The sequence below is a fragment of the Poecilia reticulata genome, chromosome 1 (genome assembly GCF_904066995.2).
Source record: "Poecilia reticulata chromosome 1, P_reticulata-male-v2, whole genome shotgun sequence".
Classification (NCBI taxonomy): domain Eukaryota; kingdom Metazoa; phylum Chordata; class Actinopteri; order Cyprinodontiformes; family Poeciliidae; genus Poecilia; species Poecilia reticulata.
In genome coordinates, this window is record NC_088830.1 from 31,354,965 (window position 1) to 31,375,909 (window position 20,945).

Below are 20,945 nucleotides of genomic sequence, written 5' to 3' on the forward strand. Positions count from 1 at the left end.
AAACATTCTTTATTGGTCCCAAAGTGAAATTAAATGTAACTCATTTTATTCAAGATTTTTTTAAAAAGTTTTTGAAGAACTTGGAAGGATCTCCTGCAGCAGTCTGTATTCCAGGGAGTCTGATGAAGGCTCTGACTGTAGACAGTCTCATGAAGAGGATGCTCAGGGTTTTCTTGATTTTATTAAGAACGTTTTAGACTTATAGATGATCTGCTTTACCTTTAAAGGACCAATTGAGGCAGCTATATCAATAAAACTATCTGTTAAACCTTTAAAATATGAATGAATATGCGTGTCTGTATTTGATGAAAACTTCTTGAAATTCAATATTAAGCATCTTTTCACATAAATGTAAACTGGCCATATACAAATAAAACTACTTGACTGATAAAATAATATTCAATAACATTGGCTTACCTGAATGTATATTTGTGAATGTTATCAGGACTGTTTTCTTGCATATGAAGGGTTAGGGTTAAACCACTGTGATAAATATCAGTGCCTAAAATAGAAACGACAGAATGTAAGGATATGACATTTATGTCTTCTGGTATCTTTTTCTGAACTTACAACCCAAATTTCACTATCAGGTGGTGGAATAATATTTGTTTACTGCAGTATTTGTTTACCCACTTTTAAATGCTTCACTGGACCTGCATCTAAACGAAAGTTCAGACATTATCACCTTGTTTAGTGTTGTAAGGTGATTCAAGATTCATAGTTTAGAAAGTTAAGATGCAGTTGAAATTTGTAACTACTTTCTTGCCAATTTCTTTCTACTAACTTAGAAAATAATTAGTCTGACCTGAGGAGTTATTAGGGGAACAATGGCTCCTCAACCAGCGTCATTAGACGCAAATGGAGAAATAATTTTAATTTGGATCATTACAAATTTTGTTACTGGTTCACTTCACGATATTCGTTAGGACTGGTAAGAAAATTAGTTCATTACCACCACTAAAGTTTTCTGAAGAGGCTTTAATCTTTGATCACTTTATAAATGAATGAGAATTGGTTTAACAATTATTTATTTCAGAGCATAAAAGTCAAAAGAAACAATACTAACTCTAAAGATTGCAATATATTTTATATACCAATCCAGGCTGGAATAGCTTTTTAAAAATCGATGAGTGTACTGGCCCTTTAAATAATCAGCTCCTTCAGCTGCTGATCGGCCACGTATCGCCACGTCTGCGCGCATGCGCACTGGCCTCATTTGTGTTCCGGGGCTCGGTCAGTGAAGGAAATTCGACCAAAGCCCTTCATTTCTCGTCTTCATAAACACTTTCTTGTCACTGAGGCCCAAGGTTCATCCTTTAAACACTCAGAAGCGTTGGATATTTAACATTCAGGATGAATTTCTTCAGGGGAGTGATGGGAGGGCAGACTGCCGGGCCGCAACCGTCAGGAGCGGAGACGGTAGGAATGCTAATCAATTAGCTGCTTGTTCGGTCTGTGGCTCATACATTTCACCTAAAGTAAAAACACATTTTTCAATAATGTAGACACACTAACGTGCACTTGTCTTTTAATGTTAACCTCTATTTTTTTTTCTTTATACCATTCAAATTACTTATGAGAGACAGACCTTTCTGAATCAGAAAGCTAGCCATGCTACATAGCAAAGATAGCAAATCTGTCAGTTAGCTGTTGATGCGTGAAATTTACCTGCTAACTGTTAAAGCTGTGTCGAAGAAAATGGGCAAAATAAGTTTTATATCACCAGTGTTTAATTTCTAATTTCATTTGAATCACAAACTGTATCACCAGCAGAAAATAAAAAAAACGTTTCTAAGAACTTTGATCAGATCTAGAGATGGATCAACTGGTAATTCCGCTTTGTAAACCTAAAAACATAATCAGCAGATTCTTCCCTGCAGGTCTACAGCAAAGTATTGATGTGTGTGTTGCTGCCATAGTCTGTTCAAAGTACTGAAGCTTTTTACGCTACATGTGCTTTTGATTTCAAAACCAATAATTGTTTGCTGACTACCATAATTATCATGTAATTATCAGGTTTTATTTACAGAGCGCTTCTCATATGAGCAAGGGAATACATTCTAAACAGAATTTAGTCAAATAATAAATGGTTATAAAAACAGAGGTTGGAGCTAGCAGTCAAAATCTATAAACGATACTTAACAAAAATAGTAAATGTAATGAAATAAGAGTGTATTTAAATAGGTTTACTTAAACTAAGCAATTTTTTCAACAAAAACTGTTGATGTTTTTGTTTAAAACATCAACACCCAACTTCTCTCATCTTAAGGCTTACAGTAAGAAAATACACCCATATTTTATCAACTGCCACCAAAAGTTATTTAAATATAACACCAATACTGTTGTAGAAGAAATTAATTTATTTCACAAATCATTATTATTATTTTTTCTCCCTGTGATCAGATTCAGAAACTGTGTGACCGGGTCGCCTCTTCAACACTACTAGAAGACCGCAGAGATGCCGTCCGAGCGCTTAAGTCTCTCTCGAAGGTAAAAATAAAAAAAGAGGTGGTTATCTTTCTGAAAGGTGGTACGATGGAGTACTGTTTCCAGACACTGAAATTTTGACCTCTTTGCAGAAATATCGCATGGAAGTTGGCACACAGTCAATGGATCACTTGATAAACATTCTGCAAACTGACAGGTATGCAAAGGTTCTGCAATATTACTGTGCATTTCAAAATAGCAGATTTTGCAGGAGGGAGGAAATAAGTGTTTGATCAAAGCTGCCGTTTTTAAGGTTGTTCACATAAAACCAAGCAGTCTTGATTTGTATTCATTTGAATTCATTTTAATGTGGAGGATGATTGTCAAATGCCCTGCACTTGTATAGCATTTTATCAAGTCCACAGGCCTCCAAAGTGCTTCTCGCTACATTCATTCACACGCTGATTGTAGCAAACTACTGGATAAGTAGCTGCCCCAGATAGGCTTCCTTTTTGCTCTTCTTTTCCCATTTTCAACTTTATTTAGTAAAAAAAAATCTTCTGCTGACCAAACAATGATTTTACCTACAGGCTCTTTGTAGGTTAAATGTTGATCCAGAAGCAGAGAGCCTGCTTCTGGAGTTTTAATGCAGTGTGTTGCAGCAATTGTTTATATTTGCTTAGTTCCACAATTCAGAAATGAAATGCATTTAGTAAATGATGTTGCTCTTTTAAATTCAACAGATCTGACTCAGAAATCCTGGGATATGCTTTGGACACACTCTACAATGTAATCAGCAACGATGAGGAGGAAGAACAAGGTACTACTGGTTTCATCTTGTCACATGAGGCAGAAATTATTGCAAAGTTTCACTATTAAACAAAATCTAGTCAGAATATTGTTCCTCCTCAGCGTTTGGCAGCTGCAGATTCAGTTTTATGTTTGCATGTGTAAAAGTGTTGAGTTGGACCACATTCAGTCTGCATCCTCTCCTCCATATATGGATCGTGACTGCGTCATGTAAAGACTCGTGTCTCTCTCTTCTCTTTCATGTGTTAACCCTACAGATGAATCAGAAGGTAAAAATATTTTACTGTGCATGATGCAAACACTTTTAACCACCAACTCCTGCCAGTTATCCATGATCCTTTTGTTTTGGATGTGGAAGGAAGCTCATTATTATTTTTGTTGGGATTTTTTACACTTTGAGCATCCTAAAAAACATTTGAATTACTCAGATGTGTTTTTATGGCATGCCTTCATGAGAATCTGTCAGCTGTGGCATACATTAAAAGCATTTCCTCCTTATCATTCTTCCCTCTCTGTCACAGGAAACCATGTTATGTTTGTTCATTACTGAAATAAATGCACCTTTGCTGTTGATACATTACTAAACACGTAACCAAGTTTGCTAAAAATCCAGGAAGGTGTTTGAGTTGCAACATCAACGCTTTGCTAACCCCACAGTGCTCTCTGCTGAATCTTTCCTCAAAGTTCTTAGTCTTTCTTTGTTTTTTACAGTAAATGCTTATATTTTTATGTAGTTAATCTTTTATTTATTCACTGCTTTGTCAAGTATTTACTTTTTCAGATCATCTCAGTTGTAAATATGTTTCGCTTTTTAAGTTATTAAAATCTGTGGATTTACCGGAACAGAAACTAAATATTTATCTGTCCACATTCCAAATATATCAACCAAATATATCCCAATATGCAGAATTGAAACCGTCTTAGCAACGCTGTAGAAGCTAATATCTAGTCTTCCTATTGTTCAGCAAATCAGTACCAAGAGAAAAGAATGGTGCTCCTTGATTGGCTGCTTTCTAAGCACCAGCCAGTAGCATGTGAAGTAGCATTGCACTTAAATATTTTAACTTCCCAAACTACATTTTTTCAGGTACGCTCTACTTATCTGAAAAAAATCCATGAACAACTTAATTACATTCCTTAGAAAAAATCCGCGAAAACAGAACCATGTAAAGTTGGTAGTCCAGTGGAGTGTGAATTTCGTCCTGTATCGTCTTGGCTCAGCCACACAGTTTGTTATGACAGATCAGCACAGATCAGAACTGATATAGTTGTTCATAACTGTGGAAGAAACCTTTTTTACGATCCATTTCCATCATGAAACCCGCAAAGAGGAGCTGCTTTTTATAAACTACCACCATGTTCCTTAGAAATGGGAGCTTCCAGAAAGTGTGCTTCCTCTTAGAGTATTTAAATAAAATCTTATCTGAGATGGGGAATTTCCTTTTGCCAGATGAAAATGCTCAGAAGCAGGCCGACGACCTTGGGACCCAATTCACAGAGACGTTCATCCAGGACCCAGAGCATATAACCCTGCTCCTCACCCTGCTGGAGGTACGGCAGTAGCAACACGCCGGCCTTGTCTGAGCTGCAGAGCTGTCTGCACTTCAGTGCACTGGTTTTATTGTTTTTTGTTTTAAAGGAGTTTGACTTCCATGTGCGCTGGCCCGGCGTAAAGCTGCTTACTGCTCTCCTAAAGAGCCAGGGTGTCCAGGTGCAGGGGATCATTCTCGTCAGCCCGATGGGTGAGTTTCCTACCAACGCTTCATGTTTTCACTCCCAGGCCTTTAGGAGTCGTTCTTATGTTAACAAATTCCTCCTTATTTCACCTTGATTATGGCGATTAATCAATTGTTTTTGCCGTTTAATAGATTGGTCTGGCGATTAATCAGATTCAAAAATGGCACATACTACAGATTTTTTTTAATTTAACCACGTAAGCCTTTTTTATACAGTATCAAAAGTGCATTAAAAGATGCAAATTAATAATTCAATTACTTTTTAAATAAGAAAACAAACATTTCAATACCGAAAATGAAATACCATTTCTTTAGTAAATAGGAAGAGCGTGAAGCTAAAACTCTGCCACTTGAGGTTGTTTTGCTAAAACATGTTTGCGGACGCAGATGTTTTTACTTTAAATGTGGAGTTTTGGATTAATTACTGCTCCAGATGTGTTTTTTCACCAAATTGCTGATTTTGGGTTTGTTTATTCCAGTCATAGATTGCTAAATTAGTTGACGATTATTTCAATAATCGATCACGATTAATCCTTTTAATTGCTTAAGCTTTACTTGAAAGCTGATATTCATTCATATTTGATTGAGAAATACATTTATTTCCTTCCACAGGTGTTTCCAGGTTAATGGACCTTTTGGCCGACTCGAGGGAAGTAATTCGTAATGATGTGAGTATATTTGTGAAGTTCTTCAGAAGGTAGATGTCTGAACGGATCTGCGACAGCCGCTAAATGTTGCTTGCTCTCCGTTTCCTACAGGGCTTATTGCTGCTTCAGCAGCTGACCAAAGGCAACGCAGCCATTCAGAAGATCGTGGCGTTTGAGAACGCCTTCGAACGTCTGCTGGATATCATCACAGAAGAAGGCAGCAGCGATGGAGGTGAAAAGACTCCTGAACGGTTAAAGTTGGTTTTTGTTCCATATGATGACATATTTTCAGTAGAAATACATCATTGGTAGGCATAAGTAGATATAGGCAAAAATGAATGTTTCATTGTGACTTGTTCTTATCTGCTTTCACCAGTAACGTCACAAACATTTAGGAGAGGGATCTTTGAATTATAATAATAATAAAAATCATGCACCTAGGTTTATTTTATACCGTGGATGTTATCCTTTTATTTGCTTTTGTAGATCAGTCTTGAGCGTAAGAATTTGGCTTTTTTCACCAAGATAGTTTACAAAAATAAACAATTTAAAGGCACAGCATATTGTTCTTTCAATGAGCATCAGTTTTATATCTTAAAATGGTCTTGGCTTTTGCACACATTCAAACCAGCATCTGATGATTTTCTGTGGGTGTTTTTTGTTTTACTCTGGTCATTAATCATTTAGCTTTAAAAAAATTCAAGGATTTGCCAGTGTTGTCAGCACACCAAACAATTTAGCACAGAACCCATTTTAAATTGTATTTTTGGACACAATTTGTGTAGTTAAATCTTTAAAATATCACCAAGTTGATTGTGGGGCAAATGTCAAACAGGAACTTTGAATTTTCCTCAGAATGCTCAGAAACTGTTGATAAAACGACTTGAAACCAGACGTCTTGGAGGCTCCTCGTCATTTCCTGATCCGTTGTCGTCTCTGTGTCCAGGCATCGTGGTTGAGGATTGTTTGCTGTTGCTTCTGAACCTGCTGAAGAACAACAGCTCCAACCAGAACTTCTTCAAGGAGGGCTCCTACATCCAGAGGATGAAGCCGTGGTTCGAAGTCGGGGACGATAACTCCGGCTGGTCAGCACAGAAAGTCACAAACCTCCACCTCATGCTGCAGGTAGCGCACAATCTGTTGCTTTCAATCTAAATTAGCAACCAGATTAGATTTAGCAGCACATATGACTGTTTTTTTTTTCTACATTTGCATTATCCCAGCTGGTGCGAGTGATGGTGTCACCTGTGAACTCACCTGGAGCCACAGCCAGCTGTCAGAAGTGCATGTATCAGTGTGGCCTGTTGCAGCAGCTGTGTACCATCCTCATGGCGACCGGTGTCCCTGCTGACATCCTCACAGAGGTAATAATCCCAACAGGACTCTCAGATTACACATTCATAACCCCACCTGGCAAAGCTATGTGACATTTACCATGTTGTGACGAGGCCTGCCATGAAAATGTACTTTAGTAACCGATTTAAAATATTTCTAAAGTAGCACAACAAAATCAGTGTTTTTGATTTTAGAAAAATCACAAAAATAGTTGCAAAATCCTTGAGGGACAGATGGCTGGTGATAAGTGATAATATTGTTTTGAGACCATTTTCTAGTAATTTGTTGGTAATGGCATATTAATGTAAGTACACCCTCTCAAAGACCAGTAAACTTTCATATTGTTAAGAACACTTAAGACCGGAGCTGGAAGATATTTTAAATATTCAAAATATAAAAGAAACAAAAATTATCATTTAAATGGGGGGGGATCTACTTAAAACCATAAATAAAATTAATTAAAACCAAAATTACTCTTCAAGAAATATTAATCAGAATTTTAATTTAATATGCGATTAATTGCGAGAGGCTTAACTGTGCTTTGAGATATTTTGTGTCTTTAGATGTGCAAGGTTGCATCTATAACTAGTTCTGTTCATTCTAGGGTGTGAATGCACATGCTTGCCACACTTTTCAGATCCAAGTTGGACCTTTGCATCATATCTCAATAAAATACCTTGAATTCTCCATTAATACATGACTGAAATGTGAAGACGTTCCAAAACGTTTCCATGTTCTGATTCGGCCGTTTTTCCTCCCAGACAATAAACACAGTTTCCGAGGTCATCAGGGGGTCACAGGTCAACCAGGACTACTTTGCTTCTGTCAACGCCCCGTCGAACCCTCCGAGGTAAACGCGGCCGCCATGTTTTGAAGCTTCCACCCGCTTCTGCCTGGTTTTCCTTCAGGGATGTTTGTGTTTCAGGCCGGCCATTGTGGTTCTGCTGATGTCCATGGTGAACGAGAGGCAGCCGTTCGTGCTGCGCTGCGCTGTCCTCTACTGCTTCCAGTGTTTCCTTTTCAAGAACCAGAAAGGTCAGGGGGAGATTGTCGCAACCCTGCTGCCCTCCACCATCGACGGTACGTTTCCGGTTCACATCCTTCATGGTTCGACTTAGGACAGTGGTTGATTGTTAGACTTTTATGTAAGTATCAGCCCATCACCGATCTCCCAAAATGAAGGAAATTGGCTGGCCGATGAATTGGTGCACCCCTAGTTCAAAGTGCTTTACATCATAAAAACATGAAACATTATAAACACATCACAAAGTCAACAATTGACTATGTGATGTTTGTTTTGGTTGTATTTACCCATAATTCCCTGCCGAGTTCACTTCGGCAGAAGTGAACACGGCAGAGTTCACTTCTACCGAACTGAGATTGAGGGTTTTTAGGCTAACCAGAGTTGATGTTTTTGGTGGATTGGGGATTCACACCTCCCCATCTGAACCAGACTTCCAAGACAAACGGACTGGAGTTTGATTAAAGTGGACCAAACGGGGCTGGTGTGAACGCACCCTTACTCATTCTTCCTCTTTGTTTCCTGCAGCTAACTCCATCTCAGCCGGCCAGCTGCTGTGCGGCGGCCTGTTCTCGGCGGACTCTCTGTCTAACTGGTGTGCAGCTGTGGCTTTGGCTCACACGCTGCAAGACAACCTGACCCAGAAGGAGCAGCTGCTCAGGGTGCAGCTCGCCACCAGCCTGGGCAAGCCGCCTGTCTCGCTGCTGCAGCAGTGCACCAACATCCTGTCTCAGGTAGAGAACGTCTCTGGCCTTCGCCTCCTTCAGGCTGGGTGCTTCTGGGTAGCGTAGCTGTAACTCTGAAATGTGAAGCTCAATGAAGTTGTGGTTTTTCAGGGTGATAAGATCGTCCGGCGGGTGAGTAAAGTGCCTCTGTAGTGTGTATGTGTGTGTTTTTGAGTCTTTGGGTGGTCGTTTTTGGCTTGGCCTGAATAGTAGGGGTCTCTGTGCCCCACATGTTGGTGAAACTTGCTTCCCTTTAACCTTTTAGTGCCCTGCTTTGCCCCTAATGTAAAGCCTCGGTAGTGTAACACAGACGTTTTGGTTGCATCGACTGACCACAGAAACGCACAGAGAACAAGAGGGGTAGACAGGAGAGCAACACAGGAGAGCAACAGAAACTGCTGCTGCTGCTGGTGGTGGTTGTCGTCCTGACAGCTGAATTGACATGACGCCGACTTCACCCTCATGTGGACGTAGAACAATCCACCAGAATCTGGAGAAGAAATGGATCAATTCCTGCAGCCGACCTCATGTCCAGTTAAATGAAGCTGTGATCAGCTGCATCTACCACATGTTCATAAAGGGTCTTAAGTTGCATAACAATTTTTTTGTCTTAGCGACACTTATTGATAGTCGAATCAAAGATTACTGGGGTGCTGTGGTGGCGCAGGGGCAAAGCACAACCCATGCATTGAGGTCTTGGTCCTCGTGGCGGTGGTTGCAGGTTCGATTCCCGGCCCAGTGACATTCGCCACATGTCTTCCCCCTCTCACATAACCCTCCTTCCTGTCAAACTACTTTCAAATAAAGGCCACTAGAGCCAACAAAACATTTAAATAAAAAAAAAAAGATGAATAAGCGAAGGTAGTTCTGCTTGATTTTATGTGTAGATTCCAATGTTGGCTCTATGGCAGCATGTAAACGTGCTGCAGTAACTGCGGTATTTACATTTAAGCAACGTTTTATGCTACTGTTTATTTTTTGAGCATTTTCCTGAAGGCAGATTTTCACAAGCCGGTTTCATTTACGTTATTACCCGTTTTGTACGTGTAAAATGCGTTCAGACTCTCATCCAATGAGGCTTTATGTCCCTCATCATTTTTCCTCTTGGGCTTTATCATTTATTTCTCCGTTGTTTCTCGATTAAAAACATTATAGACATGATATATGACTTTTTTAAATTTATTTTTTGGGCCTTCATCTTTGACTCAGTGTTGGCTGATAAGGCAAAAATTACTCAACGCATGTCTTTGGTACCACTACCTCTGCTATTACCACACTGTTTGTTTGTTGGGGCTTTGCTTTACTTTCTCGTGGGGGCGGAGTCGGCATCATGTCGGTTGTCTCTGTGCTACCAGCTCTGAGGAAGTTTGTGCTGTGGCTAATCTGGGGTCTTTTCCTCTTCAGCTTAGGAGCTTTTACTGTTACTGTTCTTAATTATTCAAGTCTTTTTTTCACAAGTTACTTTTTAGATTCCAGTGGGTTCCCACAGAACCTTTGTGGGAAGAAGCACTTCTCTTCTTTAACTTGATTATGACTGTTACACAACTTAGGACATTTTATTCACTGGTGCATTCACTGACCAGAAGATGCAAACAAATGCAAATTTATAAATGCTAAACCTTCACAACACACTAAATCTGCAGAGTCTGTTTTAGACACCTGCCTGACAAATGACGTTCTTTTTAGTCTGCAGTATTCCCATCCTGGGAACTCATCGTATTTGTCTGTTTAGCGCTTTCACTGTCGCCTCAGCAGAAACTGATGTGAAATTTTTCCAAGCCCCAGACATGTTGGATGACGAGGTCGCGTGTTGGCAAACGAAGCTGAAATAAAACTGATTTAATATTTAAAATGTCAATCAGAAGAACCAAACTACAAAAGTTATGAACAGATTCTGGTATTTTAAAGGTTAAAATGAAAAATTAATAACATCATTCAAAGATAACAAATTAAGTTAGAAAAATAACTTTTTCAAATAGTTTTTTTCAATTTAAAAAGTAGTACTTACAGAAGGTAGTGTACATTTGTTAGGCAGGGAAGCATATGTACAGTAAATTTTTATGGTGTTGACTTTACTTGAACTCCAAATAGTTCAGCAGGTAACCAAACAAAGCTGGTGTATAAACAAGAGGTCTCACTTTCACATAAACTGTGTGCCTTTGTCTCTCTGGTGCATTTTTGGTTTGAACCAACCGATTTCATTCTGAGAAACACGATGGTTCAAAAAGTCAGACCAGCTGCGATACGACCGTTCTGACTGCAGACGCGTTGAAAATAACTGGACACGTATCAGAATTAATACCACCATGGAAGTGGCACAAATCTTTTTTTTTTGTTTTGTTGTGGTGAACAGATCAGCATTGGGTCGTTCAAACTGCCGTGAAAAAATCGGGTTTTGGTCGGATTTGCGTAAACTTGATTCTGGAAGTTAAAGAAAGTTTTGCTGCTATTTTGATGAAAATAAAAGTTAATTCTGATCGTCCACATGAAATAAACCGATTCAAGTTTTTGTTTATGGCCTTTAAACTTGGAACACGTTATAGTTTGCTTATTTGATTCTTGTTTTCATTTTTTTGTTTCCTCATTTTTTTGCATTTCGTCACATTTGGAGACTAAAGCTGAGAAGGTGACTTTTCAAAGTTGTTGTATTACTTAAAGCAGATAAGTTTTATTTTTCCCTCTGCTCTTCCGTTGCTCAGATTGTCGTTAATCACGCTTGTCTACCATTGTTTTCACAGCAGGAAACGTGTTTCTCCTCGTCTTAAAGCATGCTGAGCGTTTTTAATGCATCAGGATGCAGCTTATACGGCATTTTTTATTTTTACATCACGGCACCTTTTTTTTACTACAGCTTCTTTTCTGCTTAAAATATACAGAAAATAATAGGGTTTAATTGATTCCTTTCTGAAAAGCATATTTAGTTGATTTTGTTTTGCATGTTTTGCTACAAATTAAACATTCAGTTTTAATTTGCAAAACAATAAAATTTTTGAATTTGTGATCCTTTTAAAGTGAGTTTTACCCTGTAGGCCTGCATGCTAACCTGTTTTAGCTAATTATAACCATATTAACAGTTTGAAGCATTGCTTTGATACATTAACTCGATCCTGCAGACTGAAAAACCCCCCAAAAACTTTTTGTTTATTTAGTCACATTGGCTTTACCTCCTTTATGTCAGGATAATAAATTGAACACATTTTGTTTTATTATTTAATACTTTTTTATCGTTTTTGCTACTCTGTCCATTTTTTAAGAAATATAGCCTCCTATTACTTGAAAGTCTTCAATTTTATCACATTTCCTTATGAAGAAGTGTTTTTACAACAAAATGGTGGGATTGTTCTTTGGCAGCTCACTGACGTTTGTAAACGTGTGTTTCCTCTTCCTCTCTTTCTGCAGGGCAGCAAAGTACAGACCAGAGTGGGCCTCCTCATGCTGCTCTGCACGTGGATCAGCAACTGTCCCATCGCTGTCACACACTTCCTGCACAACCAGGATAATGTTCCCTTCGTATCCTTCATTTCAAACGCCTTTGCTGCTTTACACTCGGGTCTGCTGCTCGGTCTGTGGCATGTTGGGTTCGTCCTGGACAGGTTGTTTAGGTTTTCACCCTTAATAAGGGCCAATTCTCAAGGTCTCAGTCTTTCTTTTTGTTCAAATCAAGAATCTGAGGGTATTATCTAAGCCTAGGAGTGTTAAAAATTATTAGCAACCCGGATTCTAGTAAATTATGTTTATGAAAAGCTATAAGTCACTAACTTCTGCTGGACTGGCAAAGTTTAGCAGGAAGGATGGAGGAAAACTGCAGGACCCGGTTTTCACTGTGACACTAAAGGAGATTGTTGTGTAATTTTTTATTAAAAAAGCAAAATTCTGGTGCTAATGGTTGATTTGCATAACCAATAACAAGAGTAAAACATTGGGGGGAGGTGAATACTTTTTATAGGCATTGTAAAGTAACAGGGATTGTTGAAACATGAATGGTGCTGCACATGCAGAACTTCTGAACTAGGAAAAATGTATCTGTCAATCCAAGTAGGAATGAAACAATATGATTAATCGTGATGAATCAATTATTGAAATAACCGTTAACTAATTTAGTAACCCAGACTCTAAAAAGGCCATTTGCTGAGCAGTAATTAAGCCAAAATTATACAAATATACACATTTTGCATTTAAGATGTAAAAAACCCCCATCAAAACTCAAGTGGCAGTTTTAGCTTCACCTGGTTCAATTTCTGTTAAAAAAAAAACAAAAAACACCAAAACTTTGAAGAATCTCCTGTTAAGCACCTTTTGCTATCCGCTTATTAATCTGTTAATCCAAAATTAATCACCAGATTATTCCTACACTGTATTAATGTCAAGTCGAGCAGAAATGACTGAACTTTTCACATGCTGATGTTAGAAGCTTAAAGGAATGCTATGCTGTTGTATTTTAGGCAGCAAAATGTTTTTTGTATTTAAATAGGAATTTAATTAATTTGGATCTTTTTAATATATTTCTAATATTGTATAAATATGTAGCAAAATGAAAAAACTGCAGAATATGTCAGTTTTTTATCTAAATTAATGGTCAGAATACTTAATGAAATAATTCTTTGCAGCATTAATTTCTACAAGAGAATAAATTATAATAGCGGCGACCTGGCTGCATAAATGATGTCAAAGCTTCACTTGTTGCTCTAATTACTAAAACAAACAGAAAATGCCTCCAAAATACTCAACATGGTCAAATTATCCAAAGTTATGCGAGAATAAGTTTGATTTGTTTGAAATGTCGGCGTTAACCTGCGGCAGCGCTCATCCTGAGGGTTGGTCCTTGACGTTGGGGCTGCTGCAGCTGACGGCTCAGATCTCGGAGAACCTGGGAGAAGACGAGCGGCTCGTTCAGGGTCTCTGCGCTCTCCTGCTTGGGATCTGCATCTACTATAACGACAACTCACTGGAAAACTACACCAAGTAAGTGTCCCTGTGTCAGAGAGCGAACACGATGAGCTGTCTTCTCAGAAAGACCGAATGCAAATGTTGCCTTTTCCATGTCTGTTATCGGCCATCGACTGTCCAGAAAGTTACTGGTTAGCAAATTTGTCCCAAAAATAACCTGGTAAGATTTTTTTGTTTTTGCAGTGGAACTGGAAGACATTTTAAATCTCCAAAATAAATGAACAAAACAGAAAAAACAACTGAAATGAATAATGAAGTCTTTGTAAACAAAATTGCCCTTCAAATTAAGGAGCTAGTTGAGACCAAAGCACCAGACTGAAGAGTTTTATCATCCAGTTTTTGGTAGAAAGAGGAAAAACTATAAATGATGCAAATGGAAATGACAGAGTTTGTTTTAATTCATGTTGCAATTAATGAATTTATAATTTCGACGGGCCTACAACAGTAAAGATTGGATAGAAAAAGCACCACCTCCTGACCATAGACTGTTTTAGTTTATAATAGATCAGCATCAAGAGGCTTTATAAAAGTCTGGAATGTTCCTTTAAAACAACCTGTTCAGAGTTTTCATTTTCTCGTTCAGGGAGAAGCTAAAGCAGCTGATCGAGAAGCGCATCGGGAAGGAGAACTTTGTGGAGAAGCTCGGCTTCATCACCAAACATGAGCTGTATTCGCGGGCGGCGCTGAAGCCGCAGCCCGTTTTCCCGTCTCCGGAACAGATGCTGTTTGACCACGAGTTCACCCGGCTGGTCAAAGAGCTGGAAGGTCCGTCCTCACTGCAGACCGGCCCTTCTGGAAGGTTTTTATTCAACCAGACGGAAGAGATGCAGCGTTCTCTTTCTGCTGCACACAGGTCTGATAACCAAAGCTGTTCACAAGTCCAGTGAGGAGGAGAAGAAGGAAGAGGAGGTGAAGAAGACGTTGGAGCAACATGACAACATTGTAACTCAGTACAAAGAGTTGATCAGAGAACAGGTAACTCCTGAAATCTATAAACAATTCACTGCAAAAATACAAAATCTTACCAAGTAATTGTGGTTTAGTTTCTTAGCTCACTTTAAATAAGACAAAACTAAGTTAGAAATTACTTTTCAGCTAGAAACAGGAGCTTTGTTTCCAATAATTCTGTATTATTGAGAAAAAATAATACTTAGAAGAACTTATTCCATTGGCATATTATTTCACTTATGGGAAAAATGTTTTGCTGCAAGTGAAATAATCATCAATAATCAATCACAGCACTGGAGGGCAAACAGACGATTCTTTTGCCATCGCGCTGCTGCAGGGGAACAATCCTGTTAACAAAATGAAACTTGGAGATGTAAATATTATTAATTTAGTGCAGTGCGCCACAACAAAGGGAAAAATAACGCAGAAAAACCGTTGAACAACTCAAAACCACTGGTATTCCTTTTTTTTGTCACTCTCTGTGTCAGCTACGCTACACACAGACTCGTTGCCATAGCAGCTGACGACAACGACACCATATGTATCAGGATCCAGACATTTCCCACACAAAGAACAGAACATTTGGTCCGTTACAGTTTCATGTTTTTAGGCTTGGTGTCTATTTTGCGGTGAATAATAAGTGATGCTGTGTTAGATTAGCTACTTGCTGCTACTAGCTAATCTACCACAGCAGTAGATTAGCTCGTCTAAACGCCTGCTCTACTGAGGATCTGTCAGAGCTGGTGATTAGGTCGCCATTTTTTATTTTTGCTGCCAGGGATCTATATCTTGCTGAAAAGTTACTTGTAAGTTAATTTCGTCTTATTTATTTGTACCAAGATATTTTCACTAGAAACTAGATGAAAATTACTTGGTAAGATTTATTGTTTTTGCCTCGGACGTTTTTTCTTCGCCAGCATGTTGAGTCTCTTTGTGTTCGATGATCAGGACGCTCAGATTCAGGAGCTGAAGGAGAAAGTTTCATCGATGACGACTCAGACCGAACAGCTGCAGGCTACAGTCAGTCAGCAGCAGTCCCAGATCCAGCAGCACAAAGACCAGTACAACATCCTGAAACTCAAGCTAGGTGGGTTCGTCTGGTGGTGTCTAAATGAGGAGGGTGATGGTCTGTCTCTACCTGATTTTATTCAGAATCAATCTAATTTAATTGGCTTAATTCATGCTCCTGAACATAAAATCATATTTTTCATATAAAGGAACATAATTTGTCTGACAGTTTTTGGTCTTTGTGTTCAGGTAAGGAAAGCCAGAGTCAATCTAGCCAGGGGGACACTCAGGTGAACGGGCTGCAGACGGAGGAGCTTTCTCAGCTCAGGGAGGAGCTGGAGGAGCTCCGGAGGCAACAGACGCTCCTGCAGACGCAGCTCAGCGAGAAAGATGCGCTAATCGACAGCCTGGTCAGTAGCATGGCGCTGCTCAGCTGTTCAAGTTACCTTAAATGTTACATTTTGCATCTTCTATTCGTGTTATTTCATTACACCATTAGCAGTAGCTGATGTGATTGTGAGGATCTCACACCTTTAGCAGTGGCTGTGTGATGTTAGCAGGAGCTAACGCCGTTAGCTAAGGCCATTAGCGCGAGCTAACGCAAAATCAAACTAAATTGGAAGGAAATCAGTGAGTGTTTAAGTGATATTGAAGCATTCTTTAAGTCTTTGTAATGCCCTGTTGTAAATTATGAGAGAAAATGTTTTGATCCTGATGCTAACGTAAACAGTTTGAGTTAGAAACTGGAGCTTCAAACTCTTGGATTGCCATTTCCAAGCAGCAGCTGCACACATGCTGGATTTTTCTTCTGATTTTCTCCTCATTTTCTATTTCTCCTTCTCATTTCTGCTTTTCCTTTATTTCTGTCTGAACGAAACTCGTTGATTGGAATGACTGCTCTGGCTGGACGGAGCTAGCGCCGTAGCACCTAGCATACGTCATCTATACAGAATGAATTTCAGCTTAAACAAAATTACTATGTATTTTTTATTTATAAAAACTAAAAGGCCTTAAGTATTTTTTTACCGTGCAGTTTTTTAAAATAATTTTTTACTCAAATTCTAATGTTAAAACTAATCACTGATCCTTTTAAAGCTGTGGCAGCAACTAGGCAACATTAATTAGTTTAAAATGGGATTTACATAATTTCCCAACCTGGATGTGTGTTAAAAAGAAAAATCTTTACATTTGCATCATATTTGTCATATTTGTGTGCAGCTCTGCATGTGGAGTTTTTAAATGTTTTTTTGTGTTTTTAATGCAGAAGTCGGCAGCAAAAGCAGCTGAGGGTCCAGCAGGATCAGGCAACACTGAGCTTCTCCAGGTGGGATTCATGACCTCAACTTTAACCTCTTCCCAAACTTCAGCTTTACTTTAGAAGGAAAACCTTAATCTCAGGAAGTAAAATAAGCTTTTAGCTTTATTTATTTTATCCCTACTAGTTGCAAGTCCCTGCATTTGATTGTCTTCTGGTTGAAACATTCAGCAAAAACAACTACAAATGTATAACACAGATTGATCACATACGTTCAAAATAAAAACAAAGCTCAAAACAAACGAATGATGCTGCTTGAAAACCTACGAAAGGACATTTACTTCCATATGTTAAGCAACAATTATACGGGAAAACACAGCATAAGATTAATAAGAATCATTCAGCATCGTTGTTAAGCGATTAATCAATAACATCATAAATTAACATGAAGAATGAAACTGAATAATTTTGAATTACTGCAGCTGTTTTTTTCTAGATACTTTCTCAAATTAATTATTCTGATGTATCTCTAATACATTTTTCAGTAAATTATTCCATCTACAGAAAATGTGAACTTTTGGAAATATAAATCTACCTTTGATTGTACGTCTAGTTTGATAATCAAAAAACAAATTACAATATATAATCTTTGACCGTTTTGAACTTATGATGTTTCTTTTGAGTGATGTTTTAAAATGAACCCGAGTTTTGTCTTTATTTCTGTGTCGCAGGAACTGGAGGCATTAAAGAACCAGGTTCAGGCCCATTTGGCAGAAATCGGCCACCTGAAGGCCGAGAGGCAGGAGCTGCTGAGGAGAGCGGAAGCAGGGGTAAAGGTCATCGAAAATTATAACGATGTGAAGTTCAGGACGCAAAAACACCAAATCTTACCAAGTGTTTCTGTCTGCAAACATGTTAATACGCTCGAAATGAGACAAAACTAACTTAGAAGTAGCTTTTCAGCCAGATGTAGGAGCTGGTTGTAAGTAAACAATACTTGAATATCGATTAAAAGTTTCCACTTATAGCCAGACGTTTTTCACAGTGGAACTAGAACTTTTTAATCATTATTCAAGAATTATTAACTTAAAACAAGCTCTTGCTAAATAGTTAAGTCAGTTTTCTTATTTCAAGTGTTCTAATCCCGTGTTTTTCAAAGTGGGGCCACCAGGGGGCGCTATGGGGGCCTCAGAAAGTTGAAAGTGACGTTTATGGGATTCAATGTTTTTCATTTTTGCCATCTTACATTTTTTGTCATAATTTTTGTTTTTTGTTCAGTAGTTTTTTTATACAAGTTATTGATTTAAATGTTATTTCCGATTCTCATTTTCTGATTGGCTGCTGGTCAAATTCAGAAAAAAACATTTTCTGAATTATGTAGCAAGAAAGAAATGGAAACGTGAGAAAAAGAAGAAAGGAACTGGAAAACATGAGAACTGTGGGGAATAAAAAAAATATGTGATTACTATAAAATATTACAGATTTTCTTAAAATCAAAAGAGGGGATTGTGATAAAAAAGTTATTATTTTGGAGTAAATGTACGTAAAAAGTTTTGCTAGTAGAACTAGTACTTTTTAATTAACATTCAAGAATTATTGACTCAAATTAAGCTCTTATTTCTTGCTAAAAAGTTGCTTTTAAATCAGTTTGATCTTATTTCAAATATAATAAGATATTTGCACTAAAAACTAGACAGAAATACTTTTGCTGTTGGAGTGTTAATCCCAGATGTTTAATTTGTGACGTCTTCTTGCAGCCCTCTGACACAGCGCCCCCTACTGACGGCTCCTCAGATGCAGCCAAGGCAGAACTGGAGAACCGACTGGCGGCTCAGACGGCGGAGATGGAGCAGCTGAAGGTGTGACGATCGGATCTTTGTCTTTCTCTCCGTGTGAATCAGCCGCCGCATCTCTCCTACCGTCTCTCTCTTTCTCCTCCTCGGCGCTTATTCAGGAGAGTCGATCAGGACTGGAGCAGCAGCTGGCGGCGGCCACCAGCACGGCGGCCATCTTGCAGACGGAGAAGGCCAAGCTGCAGACGGAGGTCCAGGAGTCCAAGAAGGAGCAGGACGACCTGCTGATGCTGCTGGCGGACCAGGACCAGAAGATCCACAGCCTCAAGCAGAGACTCAAAGACCTGGGAGAGATGGTACGGAAACATTCACTGGAGGTCAAACAAGGTCATAAAACTTCACTGGAGGTCAAACCAGATCAAACCTTTACTTCCCTCCTTCCTTCCCTTCCTTGATTCCTTTCTCCTCCTTTCCTCGTTTCCTTCCTTTCCGTTCTTCCTTCCTCCATTCTTTGCATATTTTCTGGGTTTTTGTTTCTTCTTTATTTCCTAGTTTTGTTAGTTCCTTCCTCACTTCCCTTTGTTGATTCCTTCTATTCTTCCTTCCTTAGTTTGTTTCTTCCCTCCCTTCTTTACATCCTTCCTTGTTTTAATCCTCTGAGAAGTTTCTCCATCAGAAACATGAATCTCTGTCACGGCCTCCCAGGGGTCAGAGGTCGCCGTCTGACCCGGCTCTGTTCTGTCTGTGTGCTCTAGTTAGACTGTGGCCCTTCCCTTACAGGTGGAAGATGAAGACGACCTGCGGGACCAGACCTCCGACGAAGATGACGAAGACGAGGATTAGAGAGGAAACACTACAGGGAGAAGAAGAAGAAGAAGAGACTTCCTGTCTGAGAACCGGAGGACCGGCTTCGCGCTCGCTGATCCGGTTTCTCCTCCCGGCTGCCATGTTGTCTTCGTTTCCCCGCGTGTTGAGTTTCTGGACGTTTCCGTGTTCAAGCTGAGGTTCTTCTCAGAGGTTTAAGCTCGTCAGCGCGTTCATCTCCACAGTGTTCCCCCGTCTGTATTTTATTTTATTCTGCTGTTCTACGTTTTCTAATCAAAAACAACGAGCCTAGGTTGATTTTAACATCATCGAAGCGGGAAATCGGCTGTGGAGGAGTTTGGAAAGTAGCACACTTCACCTGGTTTTTCTCCATTTCACCTCGACGGCTAAACCGCTCTACGATATGCTGCAAAACACTGAAAAACATGTAAAGACCGCGGAAAATAAGACGTATTTTTTCAACTTTTTGTGCAGTTCTGGCATCCAGCTTCTGTATGATACTGTGTAACTTATCAATTTAAGAGCCACATTGAAAAGAATTAATAATCTATCTGTATGCCGTATGGAAAAAATATTTGTAGATAAATTAAATTTTACTAAATCTACAACCCAAGATATTTTGTGTTTGTTTTTCGCCGATTTTTCCGGGAAGATAAATTTATTTACAAGGCACCTTTCATTACAGGAAATTAGAATAGAAATATCCTGTATTAGCTGCATTTCCATTACAAACATCCTCAAAACTTTGTCAATAATTATAATTTACATTAAATAAGAAACACAATTAAAGCCACTTTAACGGCAGTCAGAAGCAAAAATGCATTTGGTGAAAAATCTACTCGAGTAACTGATTAAATGATCAATTTAATATTTATAAATTACATAATCAAACAGACCAACATTTAAAATTAAGTGGAAATGTTGGTATTTCAAGGACCAACATGACGATAATTCATATAAGTAACAAAAAAGAACAAAATTAGACTTTTTTTTTTCTCTAAATCAGTTTCTTTCAATAAAAAACTCATGAAACTTTAATAAAAACTGCAGGTGTGTGTCTGAGTCTGGTGAAAGTTTGGTTACAACACGTTTGTTTTTCATTCAGTGGGCAGAAAATCCAGAAATTGTACTCAAGACTAGCAATACTTTATAATAAAATTACTCAAAGTAAAAAGTACAGAGTAGTAAAAATACTCCTAAAAGTACTTTTTCCCTCAATTAACACTTAACTAAATCAGAATTTTTTTTATGTCAATATCAAAAACTGCAACAGAATGCCCCTTAAATTGAAAATATTTTACTTAAAAGGCGAGTAATCAGCATTCTCCCTTTTTTTAGATGAATTACTCTGTAATTGAGTTATTTGGTCAGAAGGGGGCGTCAAATATCCTGACATCCTACATGACTTCATATGTTGTTCACATTAATAAGAACGTTCAAAACCACACTAATGATAAACTGGTTCCCA

The 20,945-nt window shown here is 38.6% G+C and overlaps 1 protein-coding gene across 6 annotated transcripts; it reads left to right on the forward strand.

Moving 5' to 3' along the window:
* The first annotated feature begins 1,186 nt into the window (after window positions 1-1,186).
* Window positions 1,187-20,090, forward strand: uso1 (USO1 vesicle transport factor). 6 transcript variants are annotated; one of them, XM_081611378.1, is made up of 26 exons: window positions 1,187-1,419; window positions 2,404-2,490; window positions 2,580-2,644; window positions 3,171-3,247; window positions 3,495-3,506; window positions 4,688-4,788; window positions 4,877-4,979; window positions 5,586-5,641; window positions 5,732-5,852; window positions 6,567-6,745; window positions 6,844-6,984; window positions 7,717-7,805; window positions 7,881-8,035; window positions 8,505-8,710; window positions 8,813-8,833; window positions 12,101-12,211; window positions 13,545-13,663; window positions 14,232-14,413; window positions 14,502-14,623; window positions 15,545-15,683; window positions 15,854-16,014; window positions 16,869-16,928; window positions 17,591-17,689; window positions 18,617-18,718; window positions 18,814-19,008; window positions 19,408-20,090. In XM_081611378.1, the coding sequence occupies exons 1-26, from the start codon at window positions 1,354-1,356 to the stop codon at window positions 19,441-19,443; spliced, it is 2,805 nt and encodes a 934-aa protein (XP_081467504.1). In that variant the 5' UTR covers window positions 1,187-1,353; the 3' UTR covers window positions 19,444-20,090. The 6 variants fall into 6 exon arrangements, with proteins under 6 accessions (XP_081467504.1, XP_008421239.1, XP_008421256.1 ...); XM_008423017.3 differs by lacking the exon at window positions 19,408-20,090 and adding an exon at window positions 19,070-19,377 and having other exon boundaries at window positions 18,814-19,039; XM_008423026.3 differs by having other exon boundaries at window positions 1,188-1,419; window positions 19,433-20,090.
* Window positions 20,091-20,945: the final 855 nt, after the last annotated feature.

Excerpts from the sequence above, each read along its gene's own strand:
- uso1 (XM_008423017.3), top strand. The coding sequence starts at position 1,354 with ATGAATTTCTTCAGGGGAGTGATGGGAGGGCAGACTGCCGGGCCGCAA. Across the intron at positions 12,212-13,544 it reads ACCAGGATAATGTTCCCTTC|CTGACGGCTCAGATCTCGGA; the intron begins GTATCCTTCATT and ends GGGCTGCTGCAG. Across the intron at positions 14,414-14,501 it reads GCTGGTCAAAGAGCTGGAAG|GTCTGATAACCAAAGCTGTT; the intron begins GTCCGTCCTCAC and ends TGCTGCACACAG.